The sequence below is a fragment of the Kwoniella mangroviensis genome (genome assembly GCF_000507465.2).
Source record: "Kwoniella mangroviensis CBS 8507 chromosome 1 map unlocalized Ctg01, whole genome shotgun sequence".
In the NCBI taxonomy this organism is placed as follows: Eukaryota; Fungi; Basidiomycota; class Tremellomycetes; order Tremellales; family Cryptococcaceae; genus Kwoniella; species Kwoniella mangrovensis.
Window position 1 is genome coordinate 7,896,806 of NW_027062533.1, and position 19,560 is coordinate 7,916,365.

General features: G+C 43.5%; 6 protein-coding genes across 6 annotated transcripts; 4 read left to right on the top strand and 2 right to left on the bottom strand.

The window, feature by feature from the left end:
* Positions 1-10: 10 nt before the first annotated feature.
* I203_102970 (uncharacterized protein) lies at positions 11-715 on the top strand (the record flags this gene model as incomplete). The annotated part of the gene is made up of 1 exon (XM_019147248.1): positions 11-715. One exon carries the CDS (start codon positions 11-13, stop codon positions 713-715), a length of 705 nt encoding a protein of 234 aa, XP_019003798.1.
* Positions 716-2,407: 1,692 nt separating this feature from the next.
* I203_102971 (uncharacterized protein) lies at positions 2,408-3,819 on the top strand (the record flags this gene model as incomplete). The annotated part of the gene is made up of 3 exons (XM_019147249.1): positions 2,408-3,280; positions 3,354-3,531; positions 3,602-3,819. 3 exons carry the CDS (start codon positions 2,408-2,410, stop codon positions 3,817-3,819), a joined length of 1,269 nt encoding a protein of 422 aa, XP_019003799.1.
* A 907-nt stretch (positions 3,820-4,726) lies between these two features.
* Positions 4,727-5,332, top strand: I203_102972 (uncharacterized protein; the record flags this gene model as incomplete). Its single annotated transcript, XM_019147250.1, has 1 exon — positions 4,727-5,332. One exon carries the CDS (start codon positions 4,727-4,729, stop codon positions 5,330-5,332), a length of 606 nt encoding a protein of 201 aa, XP_019003800.1.
* A 2,105-nt stretch (positions 5,333-7,437) lies between these two features.
* Positions 7,438-10,847, bottom strand: I203_102973 (uncharacterized protein; the record flags this gene model as incomplete). The annotated part of the gene is made up of 10 exons (XM_019147252.1): positions 7,438-7,542; positions 7,611-7,685; positions 7,773-8,252; positions 8,328-8,600; positions 8,657-8,968; positions 9,034-9,141; positions 9,189-9,262; positions 9,316-10,234; positions 10,311-10,655; positions 10,749-10,847. The coding sequence occupies 10 exons, from the start codon at positions 10,845-10,847 to the stop codon at positions 7,438-7,440; spliced, it is 2,790 nt and encodes a 929-aa protein (XP_019003802.1).
* A 530-nt stretch (positions 10,848-11,377) lies between these two features.
* Positions 11,378-17,292, top strand: I203_102974 (uncharacterized protein; the record flags this gene model as incomplete). The annotated part of the gene is made up of 18 exons (XM_019147253.1): positions 11,378-12,427; positions 12,493-12,672; positions 12,730-12,939; positions 13,003-13,128; positions 13,190-13,426; positions 13,508-13,652; positions 13,711-13,994; positions 14,058-14,216; positions 14,281-14,954; positions 15,019-15,523; positions 15,588-15,697; positions 15,754-15,995; positions 16,071-16,282; positions 16,345-16,408; positions 16,471-16,541; positions 16,605-16,753; positions 16,839-16,911; positions 16,990-17,292. 18 exons carry the CDS (start codon positions 11,378-11,380, stop codon positions 17,290-17,292), a joined length of 4,794 nt encoding a protein of 1,597 aa, XP_019003803.1.
* Positions 17,293-17,672: 380 nt separating this feature from the next.
* On the bottom strand, positions 17,673-19,286 carry I203_102975 (uncharacterized protein; the record flags this gene model as incomplete). The annotated part of the gene is made up of 4 exons (XM_019147254.1): positions 17,673-17,784; positions 17,912-18,822; positions 18,932-19,024; positions 19,080-19,286. The coding sequence occupies 4 exons, from the start codon at positions 19,284-19,286 to the stop codon at positions 17,673-17,675; spliced, it is 1,323 nt and encodes a 440-aa protein (XP_019003804.1).
* Positions 19,287-19,560: the final 274 nt, after the last annotated feature.

Genomic DNA, 19,560 nt, shown 5'->3' on the forward strand with positions numbered 1-19,560 from the left:
TGTTTCTAAAATGAGCAGCCACAGCTTTCAAAGTCTGTGGAGTACGCTCACCGGCCAAACAACTCCATCCAACAGCCAGACCGAGCTCCACAAAGATTGTTTCGCTCTAATCAAATCTTTGAAAGAAGACCGAAACGAATTTGAGAGAAAGTTAAAAGCATCAGAAGATGAGGTTAGCAGTTTGAAGAGGAGTCTCGAAGGGGCAGAACGGAAATTGATATTGACTAGAGGGTATCATGACCAATTGGAATTATATCAAGGGATTTTGGTCGATAAGCTCTCTGTAGATGTGGCTAAGTTGGATTCTCGATACTTCTTGAACACACAAGAATCCTCATCGAAATCTGGATCCGGGACAGGTTTGTTTTCAACAGAAGACGAGAACAACAAGCTGAGCGATCATTATAGAAGTGATATTCGTAAATTGGTCGATAATGAGATTCAATCAATCTACAATTCAGCTATAGATCATGCACTACCTGTCCAAGTTTGTTTATGGGAAGGTACTAGACTCTCTCACGTGGAAATCTTTCCTGAAGATCTTCCTGCCACGGAAGGAGAACGAAGGTACGAAATATTATTTGGGAACGATGTTCCGGACTTTGCTATGGATGATGATTATGGATCAACTTTGTCTGAGATCGTCAAGAGGAGAACATTGACTTTCGTCAGTAGGATGCCGGAGGACGTGATCAATAGCCATCTACAGAAATGATGACAGGAGTATTCTGGTATCTTGGCTTGCAGCATGATAAGGCGAGAAAAATAGCTGGTCCTGTTGGTTTAGTGTAAAGATTTTGTATCTCATTCACCTCCTTCATGGTCAAAGGGCTTTACAGTGAGGAATCGCGATTTTGTCGATGCATCTTCATTCATGTCCGCTCGGAAAATCATTTACCATAACTACATCTGTGCTGCATATCCGGTTATTCAAGGAAAGATGGGTATCAAGTGCGCTCCGTGTCACCCGGTGTCGTACGAGAGGCTACAGCAGAAGCAATAAGGTTGGCACCGTTGTCGACGTCCTTGGTGCGCGCGAGGGATGAGGCTGAGATGTTCAAACCACAGTAAAAGGGGAAGGTGTACGTATATATACCTCGGTGCACTGCTTTCAACCATGCTTGACAGTACTGGACTCAGGAGTATGATCTTTAGATCTAAAACTATAGTGATAAGTTAAAAAGTTGGAAAACCTAATCCGAGACAGTTTGATTGTACCTTTTTCTCGACTCATCACGTGAAAACGAATCATTTCAGCGCGCACAGGTATGAGATTTTTTCGTTCGTAAAATGCGAATAATCTGGGATCAAATGACCAAAGAATCCTCATGTGTATTCTATGCCTCTTCACCTTCAGAAGCACTCAGAGCCTAAAGGAGAAAGAGATCTTACTCTGTCTTCATTGAAGTCAACGACGACGCCAGCATCAGTTCATCACCACTGGTCTGACTACAGTATCGAAGCGATGATGAACGAGGTGCTTCGAGCCCGTACGGGTACTATAGGTGAGAAGACTTGTACATTCGTACACTTCTAAATGACCAAGTATCAAGCGATCACCATTCACACGTGTCTGGCCTGAGGCACTGTCATGTACTGAGCGAGCGTCGTCCCTCAGCACGCCGCCTACGGAAAGCGGTAATCTTCTCACCTGATAGTTTAGATCCGGCGGTTTGATCGATCAGTCCCTTGAGCGTCTCGATACCCAACTGTTCGGGCGGATCATCATTTTATGGATTTATAGTTGGCATAAGCATATGTAAGCTTGTGATAGTATATACTTTGTCATAAGCCGAGAAAGAGAAAAACCATACGTCATGGTCCTGTCATCTCCGTTCGACCGCAGGTTTTCAACTCCCTCTATCGCCACTCGGTCGTGCTGATGTACATGAGAGAGCTCTACCACCTCAGTGTAGCACGACAGAGGGGACTAGTGTATACTTATTAGTCAGATCGAAAGTTGAGGAATGGGAAGGATGATTGCAAGAAAAAGATAACGACTGAGGTGTGATACGGGTATGAAACAAGGTACAATCAGCGTACCTGAGTGTGTGTGTGTTCTGGAATGGTACTATAAATGATGGTTTTAGGTTAATATGCCTGTCATATAGTACGTACTCTGTATACGGTACTGATTTTACTCCTGCGGGTATCAATTGGCAGTAATGTTCATCTTTCTTTCTTTCTCTCTTTCTTTCTTCCCTTCTCACCACTTCTCATTCACATCGATTCTTTCGGTCTCAACACTGAAAGATGATCTCTTCTCCATTTGCAATTGTATGACCCCTTGCTTGCCTTGTACAGCGTATTCCGCCACTCTCTGTTCCGAGGAGTGAATCACCCCTTGTACACATCCTGTCATTTACCCATCCTTGGGAACATTCTACCTTGTAGCTATCTTGTCATCATGTACGTAGTCACCAAGAACCATCCATTCTATTCCCCCGTTTCCCCTGATATCCCTCCCCTCGAAGTTATCTTGGGATGTGGTGATCCCGCGGATCTCCTTCCCCCTCGGAAAGACCAAGAGGATGTTTATGATTCCGCCTCCTTTACGTTTACCGATAGCGAAACGGACGACGACCTCGATTTTGATACGAAATCAGACCAAATCTATCACGATAATAACGATAACAATCTTGTCAATAGCAGCAATAGCATCGGTACAACGGACATCCGACAGATCAATCAACCAGTGCATACCATCAATACGAATATAATCAACAACAGGCATAACGGCATCTTTCACAACAGCACCAACAGCAATAATAATATTAATAACCCTCATCAACGCCAATACGTCAACCGACTTATGGACGACATCGTCAGGAATAATAGTTACATCATGAATAACGCAAACTTCGTCAATAAACGAGACAAATCCCTCATGAGCGGTGATGGTAACGAAGATGACTGTGCGACCGACCAAAGCATATTCTGTGACAGTACTTCGACCAGTTCGGAGCGACCCTTCAATCCGGACTACCCATTTACTCCACCTACTTCTTCACCCACACCGGAAGACGATGACCCCTCCCCTCGTCGACCTGCTTCTAAAGCGAAGCAGAATCTCGATGCGAACCCATTCTCAACCGAATCCTTGGACTTGAGCCGACTTCCTCTTCCGCCTCAAGGAGGTGAAAGTAGCTCCATGGCATCGAAACGAAAAGCCAAAGACCAGAATTACCACAGAGGTAGTACCCCCAAAGCCAAGAAGACAGGAGAAAAGGGAGTAAGAACGAAAGTGGCATGTCAAGCTTGTAGAGCACGAAAAGCCAAGGTAAGTCTGATCACGTCAGCTCAAACCTATGTATATAAATACATATGTATATATATGCTGATAAATTGTATAGTGTTCCGGTGGTGAAGTTTGTTCACGATGCGAACAACTCAAACTTTCTTGTGAATATGAAGAAATCAAAAGACGATCGCCTTCACCTTCACCTAGATCATCCAATCGAGATATTCTCAATCGCAGCAATTTCATCCCTATTCAGAATGTCTCCGGTGTGAAATCAGAAGCCGAAGCTGGTCCTTCTCATCCCGCTAAGATTTTCACTATGACTAATCGGCCTTCTGGAGATCGGCACTCACAACGCAGTCGAGCCATTTTTTTGGAAACCTCAAGTCCCCCATCGACCGCTAGGCGTGGATGATAGGGATGATACCCGAAGCTCGGCAGTTGGTCCAGGAGGATTGATCACTCCCACCAGCGGTCCTGAATCCCTCGATGATGATGAAGAAGAAGAAGATGACAATGGAGAGGGGCATGCAAGACAGTTTGACAGAGAGGGAAAGAGAAAAGCAAAGGATCAATAACCTTTCGCTCACTTGAAGACTTTGACTTGATGCTTGGCTTTCAAATCTTTTGTCATACCATCCTCTTCCACTTCTTCTGGTGATAATAGGAACGTGTATTCGCTTCTCCTCGTCGCATATCGTCTGATCTATACCGTCTCCTCATTCCGAATCCATACTATACACCAATTTCATGTTCTTGCTGTTGACTCTCAATATATTCCTATAATGGACTACTATTATTCCTCCGATTTCTTCTTCTCTAACCTAGTGTCTTAATTATTGTAATAATTATAATACTTATCTCAATCTGGAAACCCCGAAAGACAAATGGACTTTTTCAATGTATCTTATCGATCTGTAAATTCTCTGTGCTTCATACGTATGTTCTTGTCCGACATGTTTCCTTTACTTCCTTTAATTACAATTCAATAACGTCAAAAACAATCATATACATATACTGTTCTAATACATATATATTAATATTCAAACAAAAATAAAAGAGGAAGTATCGTTGTATCCATGTCACATGTATCCTATTTTTGTATGTACCAAATTCGTTACAAATATACCAGGTCGCAGGTCCAAGCTAGTATTTGCAGAGGTATAGTATAATATACTTCTTTTATCTGTGTTTTCAGATATCAGATATCCGATTAACCATTATGAGCGATGGTTGCGCAATGGGATTGCTCATTGTTCGCCATCGGTATATCCTTTCATTGTATTATTCCTGAGTGGGGGAACACTTCGAAGATTCGTTGTTCTTTTCTCTGCTATCTGAACCGAAGGCAGCGGAAAGGAGTGACCGACAAAGTGTTCGACGCATGAGTGTATAAATAGTCCCTTCCAGGCTGATTGCGCATCTCTTCAAATTCCAAATTCCCTCTTCGTGGAAAACATAAACCCAAATCGTGATCCGTGCAGCATGTCAGTTCAAGATAAAGCCTATTTCTTTCATTTCTTAGAATCGGATAAAAAGGCCCCTGTGGTATCACCTCCGGATGGTCCTGCACCCGATAGTGAGAAGGCAACACAAATGGCCCAGAACCAGGAATCTGCGATAAATACCAGAAAATCGCAATTCCTCAATTCTCGAATCATCTGGCAAGATCTCTCCAACACTCAAAATTCTCTATCTGAGAATTGCGCAAACCAAATTGTAAGCTTAGCAAACTCGAACTTGGAAGATACTGTGAAGAGCAACTTGATTTCAGAGTATAAGAACACCGTAAACTCAACGATTGGGGATATACTCGAACACAAATTTAGATCAGCGATTGGTACATATAGTTTATACGAGAAATCATACAACACTATGAACTTTACTCAATTCTTCAGTGATTGTACTCGTGATCCTAAAGTTTGCTTTCAAGGAGGGACACTCGAGCTTTCATTCGGTCTTGGCGAGGGAGACAATGATGGGAGGTATGATGAGAAGCTTTGGGATGTTGTTAAGAGAGAGACGGTCAGTTTCCCTTCTACTGCATTTACCGATCTGGAGACTCCAGGTACAGGACAATCAAAGGCTTAGACAGTGAAGTAACTTCACTAAGACTACAAACAAGCTGGGAAGCCTTCTTGTGAACAGCCATTCTGAATTATGTCTTCAGTATAAAATCGTATGCATCTGCCACGTCCGTTCTCGATACTGTACTATGTTATATACAATATGTACTGTACCTGGACGAAACATTGTAGTTCGCAGCTTTACACGCGACAGCTTCTAGCAACACCTATTTGAGTTGTCCTTTGAGATCATCCTGAGACGATTCTAGAGACGACACTACTGCTGTATAGGCATAATTCACAAATCGAAAACGACCTTCAATGCCGTATCATGCAGTCTATATTTAGCGTTTTGACTTTATAGGTCTTATGAGCCATCCCAGCTTCATCTTTACTGTACAACAAATTCGATGTTACTCACCTGGAACCATTTTTGGATCTATGCCGCTTATAAATCTCTCACAAACACAATCACAATATGAGTGGCGCTACAGCTCAAGTTTATTCACGCATATCCGAGCGCGAAGATTCGTCAGAGTATGCGTCCGAATCCGAGTTGGAACCGGAAATACATGTCAGTGGAGGTGTATGACAGTGAAGCAATTCTGCTCAAAGATGCGTCCAGCCGCATTTATGCTTCTTGTTAACATCCTTTATCTGAACATCCTTTGTGCGAACGAATTATCATGTACGATCATTCGTGTGACTTCAAGGAGAATCCTTTGCCGTGAGCCCACCCTAGGTTTAGGGCTGAATATATGTTACTGTATATATCTAGCACTGATGATCTGAGGAACATCCCGTACTTCTCACTATAAAGTCATTCGAGGTGACAATCGAAATCATGAGCTACAAACGACCTCGTACTGACGAGGGACCTATCCGTCCCAACCATGGAATATCCCCAGTGGCGAGGATTCACATCAATCCTATCACCCTAGTCCTATATTCCAACCCACCGAGATCGAAAGACTAACAAATGAGAACCAGAAACTTAATCAAGAGAATGATTGTTATCGTCAAACCATTCAGCGCTTACATCCTAAGTTCAACTGGGAAATCAATAACATCACTTCTGCAACTCATACAATAACTACTATCATCTCTTTAGAACTAGCTAAGAGAAGTATGGAATATTACCTAGGGGAGAAAATGGATTTATCAAAGTCCGAAAACGGAGTGGCAAATGGCAAGATAGTTAAGGGTTTAAGCGATCATTATTATTCTGAGATATGTTCAACATTGATTATTGGCGAGGCGATCCATCAGAAATTCACTGACCTCATTGTCAACACTACGAGCCCAAACCCGGAAAGCGGTGATGGGTTTCCAGAGATGTATAGGAATTTGATACTCCAAAATCCGATTATACAATGTGACGACGAGACCGAGACTAAAGAGCCAAGTGAAAGATCATACAACGTTTCTCTAGCCTTGGATCGATCTTGGAGTCAGTCTATGGGCGTGAGAATACCAGTACTGGATGTATCGAAAGAGACGATTCAACGATATATTAATGAACGATATGTGAACGCGATTGGTCAGCCTAGTATGAATGAGTCAACGCTGTCTGATGTTGATTAGATCCGTTGTCAGTCAGTCACGGTAGCTTGTACTCTCTCTCTCTCTTTAACAGATGGTCAAGTCAGATCTTAGCGTATGTATAAATTGCTTATCGAATAACGGTGTCAGTGCCATTTGAGAAGTACGTATTGTAATGGGAGCAGGATCGTGAGCTCTTTCGCCCTGTCATGCAAGACAAATCCCTTAGGCCAGCCAATGGAATTCATGGCCTGTTCGCTTCATTTCAATATATCATTTCAACCAGATCCAAGAGATGCTACCTACTACCTAATAACAGAAAAATCTATCTACGTTATTTACCGATTCAGTTCGGTTGTTGTCATGAAAAAATCATTATCGCCTTTGGTGAGAAAGAAAGATGCTATGGAAAGGGAAAAGAAAATATGCTATTCTACTGTAATTGATTGATGCTATGTAAGGGTATCGATGCATAAGGCCTATCTATATATGTGAAGGGTATGATAAAGGCGATCGTTAAAGAGAGAGGACAAGAAAGCAAAGAGATAATTAAGATTAAACCGATTTTGAATATTGACGGGAAAGTCGTTATACACCGTATCGCTCGGCCAAACGTGCCTTGATGACTGGTGGGAATGTACTGGTTTGAGCATCCCAGTTGGCTCCCAATCCTGATTTGAAGCCTTGTAGGATCTGAACGTATATTTTATCAGTCACCCAAACCAATATGAGAGAAGTAAGTAGTCTTGAATCCGACTCACAGTTCTGAACATCTGATCCAGCTGACTGGAAGGATGTTGCCATTTGCAGACGGCATTGCAGAAAAAGATGAAGCTCTGATAGATAAACCATTACATTAGCTCAAGTGTTTAAGACGATATATGTGTCACGAGATCGGTGCCACGACATATGTGCCAACTCACATTTTGTATACCTTCGGGATTGGCACTGATCAACATACAGAATCCTCTGAATGCCGAATCTTTCTCATCATTATCTTTGATCTCCCAAAGGGCAGTACACCAAGCTTGAGCAAAGTTGGCCAAATCAGGAGCAACCAATGCGGGACAAACCAAACCTAATCTACCAATCGTCACGGCTGCGTTCTCAGTCAAGGATTTGGGTGATTTGCTATGCAATAATATCGGCACCAATCGCTGGATCAAAGCTGGTACGTATGGTTCGAGGATGGCTGAATCGCCATTGAATTGCAAAGCGATTTCTCCGACGGCCCATGCAGCGTTGTTACATACTGATACACAGTCTACTGGAGGTTCGACGACAATTTGTTCGATCACACTGGGCAAGATTTGCGGGATGACTGGTTTGAGTAAGGGGAAACATGTCATTGACATGTCACCTAGGAGGGCGTGAGCAGATTGTCGAACAGGTGGTTCGAGATGCTATGATTACAGATCAGCATTTAACCAAGCACTTTTGTATAATATACATCTGTCCAGTAAGATAATATCACTCACGGTCAAACACAGCGCCAATAAATGAAGTAAAGGCGGTTGACTATCCCTGATGAGTTGGTGCATCTGTTCACCTAAACCTTGTACAAGACCAGATAACAGATCGAGAGCGACGACGATGAAAGTCCTATCAGGTTCATCAAACTCCTCAGGGTTCTGCTCGAAGGACTGATATTGGGTTAGGGTAGCGTGAATGATATTGAGACATCGTTGGTAGACTGGTCCGGTGTAGGTGGAGAATGAACCTCCGGCGGCGATCGAGATGGATGATAAACACTGGACAAGATGTCAGTCGAGCTACAATTATGGGTGATAGTATGCCTACAACTCACCTCAAGTAATGGTACGAGATCAGGATCCTGATCACCAAGTCTTTGCCATCTCTCAACCAGAGGAGGCATGAGTATATCCAAATAACCCGGAGCACCCAATGCGGATCCGACAGAATCGGCAAGAGTACCAATCGCATCGTAGAGGATGAGCAAGTTCTTCTGCTGATACTTGGAGAAAGCGAATGTGAGATTTCGTAAGATTGGTTCGAGGTATGGTGCCATCTCAGGTCCAGCTTCTTCTTCCAATGTGGCAAAGGCTGAACATCCGGCTTCTTGAACTCGCTTATTACCGTCTAATACCATTTGTAGGAGCTACATTAAAGGAGGGCAAGATCAGTTGATAGACCACACACAGCATTCAAACGGTCATCACTCACACCTTCCATGGTAGGAATAAAATACTCAGTCTTGTCTTCCTTGTTGACGTGAACGCACCAACTGGCATATCGACCGAGTGTCCAACAGGTGATGGATCGCACGAGGGCCTGAACAACTGTCAGTCAACAACCTGGTGAGTGGGAAACGAACGTACCTTCTTATCCTGGAGGGTCTTGAGAAGGAATGGGATAAGTTGAGGTAAATGGGGCTCGAGACCGTCGATACAACCTATTGACGTTATTCAATCAGCTTCAGCACGACTAGAGCAGTATGGTACTTACCTTCCGCAATAGCACCCAATGCTAAAATACCACTTTCTCTCTGTGTCCATTCTTGATCGAAAATTCTATCTCTGAGATAAGGTAATAGAATCTCCAGTAAATCATTTCCGAAGGAAACGGCGATGACGTCCAAAGCGGCAGCAGAACACTTTCTGATATTCCATTCACCCGACCCATCCTCATCATCGAAATAGTCATCATCATCTTCATCCTCGTCATCTAGATTATCTTCATTCTCGTCGAAAGCTTTATCTTGAGCTTCTCTCGATAATCCTCCACCAGCAGATTTCGATGAAGAGGGATCATTGGTCTCATGGGTGGAATGCACCTTTGATGAATAGTTTCTAGGTTTGATATCCGTTTCTTTATCTGCTACGCCTTCATCCACATCATCTATATCTAGGATTGCAATATCCCAATCGGAATAAACCATACCTTTCAGAAGCAGTGGTGCGATCTTAGGCAAGTAAGGTCGGAGTTGATCTTTCAAAGTTGAATCTTCCGCAAATGTCAACCAAAATTCACACGCTTCCAAAGCTACCGTATCATCCTCATCTTGAGTGCAGAATGCAATGTAATCCACCACGTTGCTCATCTCCGGTACTAACTTGTCGGGCCTTGTACCCAATATCAAGCCCAATGACGCACAGACGCATTTTCGAATGTCAGCTGATTCATCAGCAGCCTTGGCGAATAACGCTTGTATATAATTATCGATGTTGGCTGTGACGGCTGATACTCTGATAGCGAGAAGAGATTGAAGGATTTGTAAGGCGTATAATCGGATTTTGGGTGCTCCATGAGCGGTATATTCGATAAACTGAGGGACCAGGTGATCTAATAGGTTTCTACCTTGGATCTGGAAATCTAATTTGTGAGGTGCATCTTCACAGATTTTCTGCAAAGAGTTGAAAGATCCCTAAGAGCGACACATCATGATGCTTGTTTAGCAGCAGTCATTGCTGTGCGGTACTGGTATGATTGTTCTCACTTACCTCAATGATATTAGGATCACTACTAGCCATACCTTTAGTCAACGCATCTAAAGCTTCTGGCCATCCACCGGGTTCCTCATTCGATATCAAACTTGTAATGACGGTACCGACAGTCTGTCTGACAATCTGATCTGGATCCGCTAGACCATTCAACACAGTCGATTTCACGTAGGCCATAGCTCTTGCATCGTTATCATTGGCAGCCGGACCTGTTCGTTGATTGACAGCGTTTTTCAGCAGCAATCCTGCGACTGCTCGATGAGAATCTTGTTCGCCGGTGCAGTGAATGAGGACATGAGCGAGATAAGCAAGGAAATCCGGTACGAAACGTAATTGATCCAGACGCTATGATATATGGAATGCAGATTAGCTCCAACATTCAGTACGATTCGACACTACTTCGGTCACGGCTTTTGACAAGTACAGGAGCAGACTCACCTGTGCAACATTCCTCTGCACCTCACTATCCGTACTACTGGTGTCCCTCAACATTCCCAAGACTTCCTGAAGCCCCTGTTCCGAAGGCTGCCAGGACATTGTGATTGGTGGTTATCTCGTCTGTATTTCGATTTCTGAGTATATTCTGCTGATGGTACTAGTACGTTTGAAGGAGACAGAGGATCAGACGAATGTGGTGGTATATCAATAGGTGTAAGAGTAAGAAAGAGTGTATATGAGGATTGCGCGGGAGAGTAGTGTCTTGTATGGTGGTGAGCGAGGACAAAAGCTGTGGTTTATGACTTGGTTGAGTGAGTTAGAAATCTTGGTTGAGAGCGGGTCTCCACGCTATCATGGGTTGTGGCACTTTGGCCTGCCTACTCGTAACCATCACCCTTGTCAGGCATGCGACATCCACCGGTGTCAATTGTGCCACATTCTTTTGGGTAGGACGCGTCGCGCTCGCTTGCCACGTGTTGGCTCCATCAATGTCAGGAACGACCTCGAGATGAAATCAACAACAACCCAAACTGAACTCGTAAACAAATCCACGGTACGGTATACAATCAACATACCTTGATCATCATTCATTACTATCATAGACGCTAACCCCCTCTGACCGTGTCAACATGCCGCCAAGAAGGTCATTAAGAGTATCGGGCGCTTCTACCATCTCGACAAGCTCTGCGCCCCCTCGGAGCTCAAGGAGCAGAAAATCTGTTTCCACAGCGCCTCCCCCGGCCGTAGATAGTGATGAAGAGAACGAACAATCGCCCGACGAAGATGATTATGAGGAAGAGGACGATGTGAAGCCTAAGCCTAGGCGTGGAGCTGGTAGCAAAGCGAGGTCTGCGCCTGTACCGAAGAAACGAGCAAGCAAAATGCGGGTATCAGAAGCGGATTCCACTGTCGGTGCTAAAGAGGATGTCGTACCAGATGAGGAAGAGGAAGAAGAGGATATGATAGAACACATCGTTTCAAAACCCAAGAAAGCTACTTCGCAGGTGGAGAAGAAGAAGAAAGTGATAGTGTCGGATGACGAAGATGATGCCGAAGAAGAATTACAGGAAGCTTTAGCAGGAAGGGATAGGAGAGCTTCCAGCGCCATTCCAGCTACGCCTTCCTCATCATTAAATATCCCTCTACCAGATCAAGTTCGAAATCCAAATGTCACTCCCATGGCTCCCTTGGCACAAATACCTGAATCGCCCACACCGAACGGTAATGGTCCATCAGGTGACGATAGTGATGCTGATTCAGATGGGACTGCCAAAATCGACAATTCACCTTCAAAACAACAATCATCCTCTTCACAGATTCCGCCAGCTACACCTTTACCAAACAGACCATCACCACCACAGATAAACATTGCTCCTCCACCAGTACCTACGCCTGCTGGACCCAAACCACGATTAACGATTCATAAATTGGTATTGGTCAATTTCAAATCTTACGCGGGCAGACAAGAAATCGGTCCATTCCATAAATCCTTCTCAGCTATCGTTGGTCCCAATGGTTCAGGAAAGAGTAATACCATCGATGCGTTGCTGTTTGTCTTTGGATATAGAGCAAGTAAGATGCGTCAAGGTAAATTGAGTGAATTGATACATAATTCAGCCGGGAAAGAAGGTTTGGAAACTTGTTCAGTCGAAGTATGGTTCAGAGAGATTGTAGATTTGGTAAGTATCTATCTCCCTTATAACGTGAAGGATCCTGGAGAAGCTTGCTCAGTTTGTTCATATAGCCCGGTGTGGACAATTTCCTCCTCGTACCTAATTCCCAGATTGTCGTTTCTCGTACTGCTTACAGGAACAATTCTTCGAAATATACTATCAACGATAAGACCTCTTCTTTTACTGAAGTCACTACCTTACTGAAAGGTAAAGGTATCGATTTAGACCATAATCGATTCTTAATTTTACAAGTAAGCTATATACCTTCCATTTAAGAATGGCCAGCTGACTTGTTTGCGCTCAAATAGGGTGAAGTAGAATCGATCGCTCAAATGAAAGCTAAAGCTCAGAATGAGCATGAAGATGGGTTGTTGGAGTATCTAGAAGATATCATCGGTACTACCAAATACAAAGAACCTATCGAACAAGCCAACTCTGAAGTGGAAGCCTTGAACGATGAGCGTGGCGAAAAAATGAACAGACTGAGAGTGGTAGAAAGGGAGAAAGCTTCGTTGGAGGTAAGCTTTGTTGTGGTTTACATCCTGCAGCTTGCAAGCTAACGCGCGAATGTCATTCGATAGGACAAGAAACGTGAAGCTGAAGATTATCTACGAGATGCCAATGAATTGACCAGGAAGAAATCTCTCCTATGGCAGCATCACATGCACACTCTTCAGAACAACATCGAAATCACCACTAAAGCTATTGTAAGTAAATCTCATAATCTTTTATTGATATGTACTGAATTTAAATGATATGCGATCTCAGGAAAAGCTCAATTCAGACTTGACCAGTGAACAAGAAAGAAATGCCGACCATCTTTCTCGAATTGGCGATCTACAGAAAGAATATGATGAAAGGCTTGCTGCGTACGAAGAGGTCAAACGATTGACAGATGCTTTGCTCAAAGATGCAAAGAAGTTTGAGAAAGAGGAAGTCGGTCTAGCTGAGAAGAAGAAACATCTCGTAACAAAACAGAAGAAATTCAAGAAATCAATCCAAGATGTAGGTCGTATCTTCACAAAATCTGCTACGTCACAGCCAGCTGGTAGTGAATGTAGCTGACTGACTGACCTGTATCTGTAGGATGGTCATGCTAGATCAGAAGCTCTTTCTGCTATTGAGAACCATAATGCCGATCTAGAGAAAAATAGAACCAAAGTAACTGACCTTGAAGGGAAACTCGAGACTGAACAAGCGGAACTCGAGGAAGTGGTCGATGACTTGAAAGGTAAGGTTTCGCTTCCCCGTATTCGTAAGCGGAAGTAGCTGAACAATATTCGCTTCAGACAAAACTGCTGAATTCACTACACAGATCGAGGTGAAACAACGGGAACTCGAACCTTGGACAGCGAAGATCAGTGAAAAACAATCGTTGATCGATGTCGCCACTTCGGAACGGGACTTATTAGCTGAAAAGGCCACTTCGATGCAGACTGCTTTGGATGAAGCGAAAGCGAATCTTCAAGCTCTGAAAGATGGTGATGAAGGCAAACACGAAGAATATAATGCGTTGAAGCAAGAGCACGTCAAGGCGAAGAAACAACTTTCTGAAGCTGAATCGAGACTCGAGGTGAGTCATGCTGTCAAGCTATCAACGGCGGACATGGAACTGATGGTTTGATGGTCATTATAGGACATGACCGCTCGATCGGAACAACTACGAGCAGATGTGTCGGCCTCTCGGTCAAAAGCTGATGAAGCGAAAGCCTCTCTTGCGGCGGATAAGAGTGAGAATGCCGTTCTGAGCAGTCTGAATAAACTTCGAGACCAAGGTCGAATTAAGGGTTTCCATGTGAGTTGTGTACCAGAACTGACAAAGCGGAGATGTCGACTTGATAACTGATGCTGAGAATTAGGGCCGACTGGGTGATCTCGGTGTTATCGATGAGAAATATGATGTCGCCGTCACCACCGCTTGTGGAGCTCTGAACAACTTAGTAGTGGATACCGTTGAACAAGGTCAAGCTTGTATCGAACATCTACGAAAAGGCAATGTCGGTCGAGCATCATTCATGGTACTTGAGAAGCTTCCTCCAAGGGATTTAGGACGAATCGAAACGCCTGAGAATGTACCGAGGTTATTCGACTTGATCAGACCTAAAGATCCCAAATTCGCCCCTGCTTTCTACAAAGGTTTGAGAGATACCTTAGTAGCTACAGATCTCGTCCAAGCTCAACGTATAGGGTACGGCAAGAAACGATGGAGGGTTGTGACTTTAGCTGGACAACTGATCGACCCATCTGGTACGATGTCAGGAGGAGGAGCGAAAGTATCCCGAGGTGGAATGTCATCTAAATTTGCAGCTGATAAGGTCGCACCTGAAGTTGTGGCGAGATACGAGAAAGAAGCTTCTATCGCTCAAGATGAATTGGTGAAATTTCAAGAACAGAAGAAACAGGTAGAAGGAGAAGTAAGACAGTTGAAAAAGCGTATACCGGAAATTGAAATTCAGCTGGAGAAAGTTGAATTGGATGTGCAAACGCAGAGAAAGAGGATTGAGGAAGGTGAAAAGAGGTTGAAGGAGTTGATGTGAGTGCAACAACTGAATCGGAAGCAAAGGGATGATCATTTGCTGATGAATATGATGGGATAGATCACAAGCTAAACCTGATGCGGACGATGAACAAAGGATCAAACAGCTTGATTCTGAGATCTCGAGTTTGAGTAAAGAAACAGACAAATTACGCGAGAAATCATCAGGTATAAATGAACAGATCAAATCGCTACAGAACAAGATCCTCGATGTGGGTGGAGTAAGACTCAGAGCTATTCAATCTAAAGTATCGACCACCAAGGGACTATTGGATCTGGCCAACGAAGCTATCACTAAGGCTGAAGTTGGACAGTCTAAATCGCAAAGGGATTCAACGAAATTGACCAAATCAATTGACAAAAACCAACTTGCCTTGGAAGAGGTTGAAAGTGAATTGGAAGTGGTCGAAAATGATTTGAAGGAATGTTCGAACGATTTGAACGTGATTAAGAGTAAAGTGCAGGAAGCTCAGGATGCGAGTGAAGATGGGAAAGAAGCTTTGGGGGAGAGTAAGAAAGAATTGGATGAGAAGATGCAAGGGATCAATGCGTTTAGAGCACTAGAGGTGAGTAATAGGTCTTATGACGTATACGAAGACATGATGCTGAATGTTGCTGTGGTGACGATAGATGGATATCAAGCAGAAGATCGAAGATAATGCCAGAATACAAAAAGATAGTAAAGATAAGTATAAACATTGGAGAAAGAGACATGAGGAATTGGAATTGGTTTATATCGAGTAAGCTATACATTTGAGCGCGAAAGGCTTGAATATCGGCTGACGATCGATTTTAGTGAGGATGATGAGGAAGAAGAGGAAGAGGAGCTGGTGGAAAGTAAAGATGCTGCCGAACCTAAACCTCAGGAAGGTGAGACTCCTGCTGAAGGTACTGAAGTGGATGGGGAAGCCGAAGCTATTGAGAAGAAAGCACCTAAGAAGAAGAAGGATAACTCGACTGAGTTGGTGGAATACTCACCTGATGAATTGAGGGAAGTGGATAAGGAGTTGTTGAATGCTGAAATTACCGAACTCGAGGGTGAGTGAACTGGACTTGTGCACATCCTTGGGCCATCATGCGATCGACACTGATCAATTATAATATCATACACAGAGGAAATAGGTAAAGCCCGACCCAACCTGAACATCCTAGCAGAATATCGAAAGCGAGAAGCCGAGTTCCTCGACCGAGCGAGAGATATGGAAGCTGTTACCAATGCGAGGGATTCAGCCAAGCAGCGATATGACGATTTGAGGAAAATGAGACTGGATGAATTCATGAGTGGTTTCACAGCGATCAGTTCGAAATTGAAGGAAATGTATCAGGTTGGTCACATCCCTTTAAAGTGTGGTTTAGTCAGTATGCGCTGACTGTGGTATATTTGTAGATGATCACGATGGGTGGTAATGCCGAGATTGAATTGATAGATAGTATGGATCCGTTCTCTGAAGGTGAGCTAGTCCTGTCTGATCCTTCATCTTCGGGGATAACAAGCTGACATTGGACTAAACAGGTGTGGTCCTGTCTATCATGCCACCTAAAAAATCATGGAGAGCTATTGCAAATTTATCGGGAGGAGAGAAGGTGAGTTGGGCATGCTTTGTTTTGCAGTATGGTTTGGGCTGATAGATTACTGGTCCTCTATAGACCCTCGCCTCGTTGGCTCTGGTTTTCGCATTACACGTCTTCAAGCCTACTCCACTATATTTCATGGACGAAATTGACGCTGCGTTAGATTTCAAGAATGTCTCGATTGTGGCTAATTACATTCAATCCAAAACTCAAGCTGCTCAGTTGTAAGTTTAGCTGACTAACCGATAGCAGTGCTTTACTCCATGTTTACATATCCGCTGACTTTGGATGTTGGTTGTTACTACTCAGTATTGTCATTTCGCTGAGGAATGATATGTTCGAATTGGCTCATCGATTAGTAGGAATCTACAAGACATCTAATGTGAGTTTGTTTATCTTTACCGAGTTCACCAGTACATGAATGGACGTTGAGCTGATCATTTATCGGTCGACTTCACAGTGCACTAAATCAGTAGCTATCGATAACAAAGATCTCCGACTCCAAGCTCGACCCAAACGTCCACCCGGTGTACCACCTACACCTATGGGTGCTGGGAGAATACCTTCTACGCCAGGTACGGTATATCGTAGGATTCCTTCTACACCCGGTACGGTGAATAGGATGAGGGTCATGTCTACTCCGTCCTTCAATAGGATGCCTGTTATACCCCAAACACCTAGTGTGGTAAGAAGGGATCATCATAAGATCATTGAGGAGGAGGAAGAAAGTATACCTTCCAACCCCGAGACGGTCGTCGCATGATGGTGGCCAGGTTTGTTGAATTGGTTGGTGGGGATTGGATTTCATTGATTGTTGGAGATCAATTGGGTATTAGTTTGATTCTTTTGGGTATTCAAGTGATAGATAATGTTACACTGATGTGTTAGATTTTAGATAGTGTTGTATTATATATGATCATGAATGGCTTCAAATATCTACCTGCAAAACAGCTACGCGCAAAAGATGATGATAATGCATAACAGACTGATCATTGAGACGTTATGAGATGCATATGAATGAATGAGTGAGAGTATGTATCCCAGACTTCCTTGATTAGACTGAATTCTTTTATCTTTGCTTCTGCTGATGATTCTACTTCTACTTGTTGTATACAACTTTCCCTCCCGTAATGACCTTACCCCTCATACCCACTCTTTAGGGTTTTTCAATACTTTCTGTAATTCTTCTTCGCGGGTGTTAGATCCCTCTGCTCCTACGGGGGACATGTATTCCCATCTGGCTGTTTCGGGTAGACTAAGGAGATAAAAAGTCAGCAAGGTGCTCTCAACATGCAGACACAAGCAGGATATATATGTGAATTGGATCATATCCAGTAAATCAAAGTTGGATGGTTAATTCAAATCACAGAATCCAAACTCACCTCATTAAGATACTTTCAACTCTCGCACCGGGCGTATGTAATCCGAACTTAGTACCTCTATCGTAAACCAAGTTGAATTCTACATATCTACCTCTTCTCAATTGCTGCCATCTTCTCTCTTCTTCTGTCCATTTCCTATCTTTATGCTTGTAAACTATCGGTACGTAGGCCGGTAAGAAAGCTGACGAAGCATCTTTTACAAACTCGAATAGATCCTCTTTCGTCTTGTGTTTCATCGTCGATACGGGAGGTTGATTTATCGGACTTGAAGTTGTGAGATCGTCGAAGAAAATTCCTCCTATACCTCTTGATTCACCTCGGTGAGTAATAAAGAAATATTTATCACAGGCTTTTTTGAAATCTGGCCAATATCTTGAATCATGCTTATCACAAGCTTTCTTTAATTCTTGATGAAAATGTATACAATCATCTTCATCTAGATATGATGGAGTCAAATCTGATCCTCCACCAAACCACCATGCTTTAGGTTCATTTGGATTTTGAGGATCTTCAATTTCGAAATATCTATAATTCAAATGAACAGTAGGGACATGTGGATTTCGAGGATGTATCACGATGGACAAACCGGTGGCGAAGAATGGAACTGTCTCGATGGGTTCAGGTAAAGATGGATGATCGGGTAACATTGCTTTTTGAGCTCGAGGTGGTAATGAGCCGTGAACGACTGAAACGTTGACACCTGCTTTTTCAAATACCCTACCGCCTGCTAATACACATGAAGAACCTTCACCTCCTTCTTTCCTCAACCATGTATCTCTAAGGAATTTAGGTGATTCGGAAGAAGGTGAGAAGGAGTTGGGTTCCGAAGCAGATTCGATCTCTTCCATTGTGTTCACGATGTGATCTTGGAGGGATCTCACCCAGTTGGCCATTCGTATACGCATGGGATTCTGAGAGAACAGATTTCATTAGCTAAGCTTGTACAAACGGGAACAACGTTATGGAAGAAGCAAAAGTAAAATGGATGATATTAAACATTCACAAGTCAACGGTACATACCTTCGGATCATCCTTTTCAATGGCATGGACAGGTAACCAAGGATATCCATAGGTATCTACAGCATCTACAAGGGGAGCAGCATCACATCGGACCTATTGATTCACAGAATCAGCTCTGTACGATTGTGGTGTGTTTGTCAGAGCTGACCTGTTTTGACTCATTGTACCCATGGTTAATGGTATATCCCAAAGCAATAGCAAAACCCGTAGCTGCTGAAGCGCCCAAGCCCTTATACGACGGAGCAGCTCGAGAAGATGGAGTAGAGTAGGCCCGTCTGCTCAGCTGGGGAAGAGAGACTTTGGAGCGAGAAGAAGTAGATCGAGCTGCACGTAAGGCTGCTATACGGATTGACATTTTCGTGGAATTGTTTTCGATTGAAGGGGGAAGGGTGTGAAGAAGGAAAGAGGAAAGAGAGGTTTCCAAGGATGTTGTTGATCGATTTTTATAGTTTGATAGTTTAAGGGAGATCCCGGGATTGATCGTTTGCCTGTCAACTGCCAGTCGTATGGGCCTTGTTTTGGGATCTTGTATCGTTGGACAGAGATATCAAGCAAGAGAGATGAGTTGGACGAATGCTTTCCGTTGATTCCCTACTACACTCAAACACTGTCCGGCACACTCCGACTCA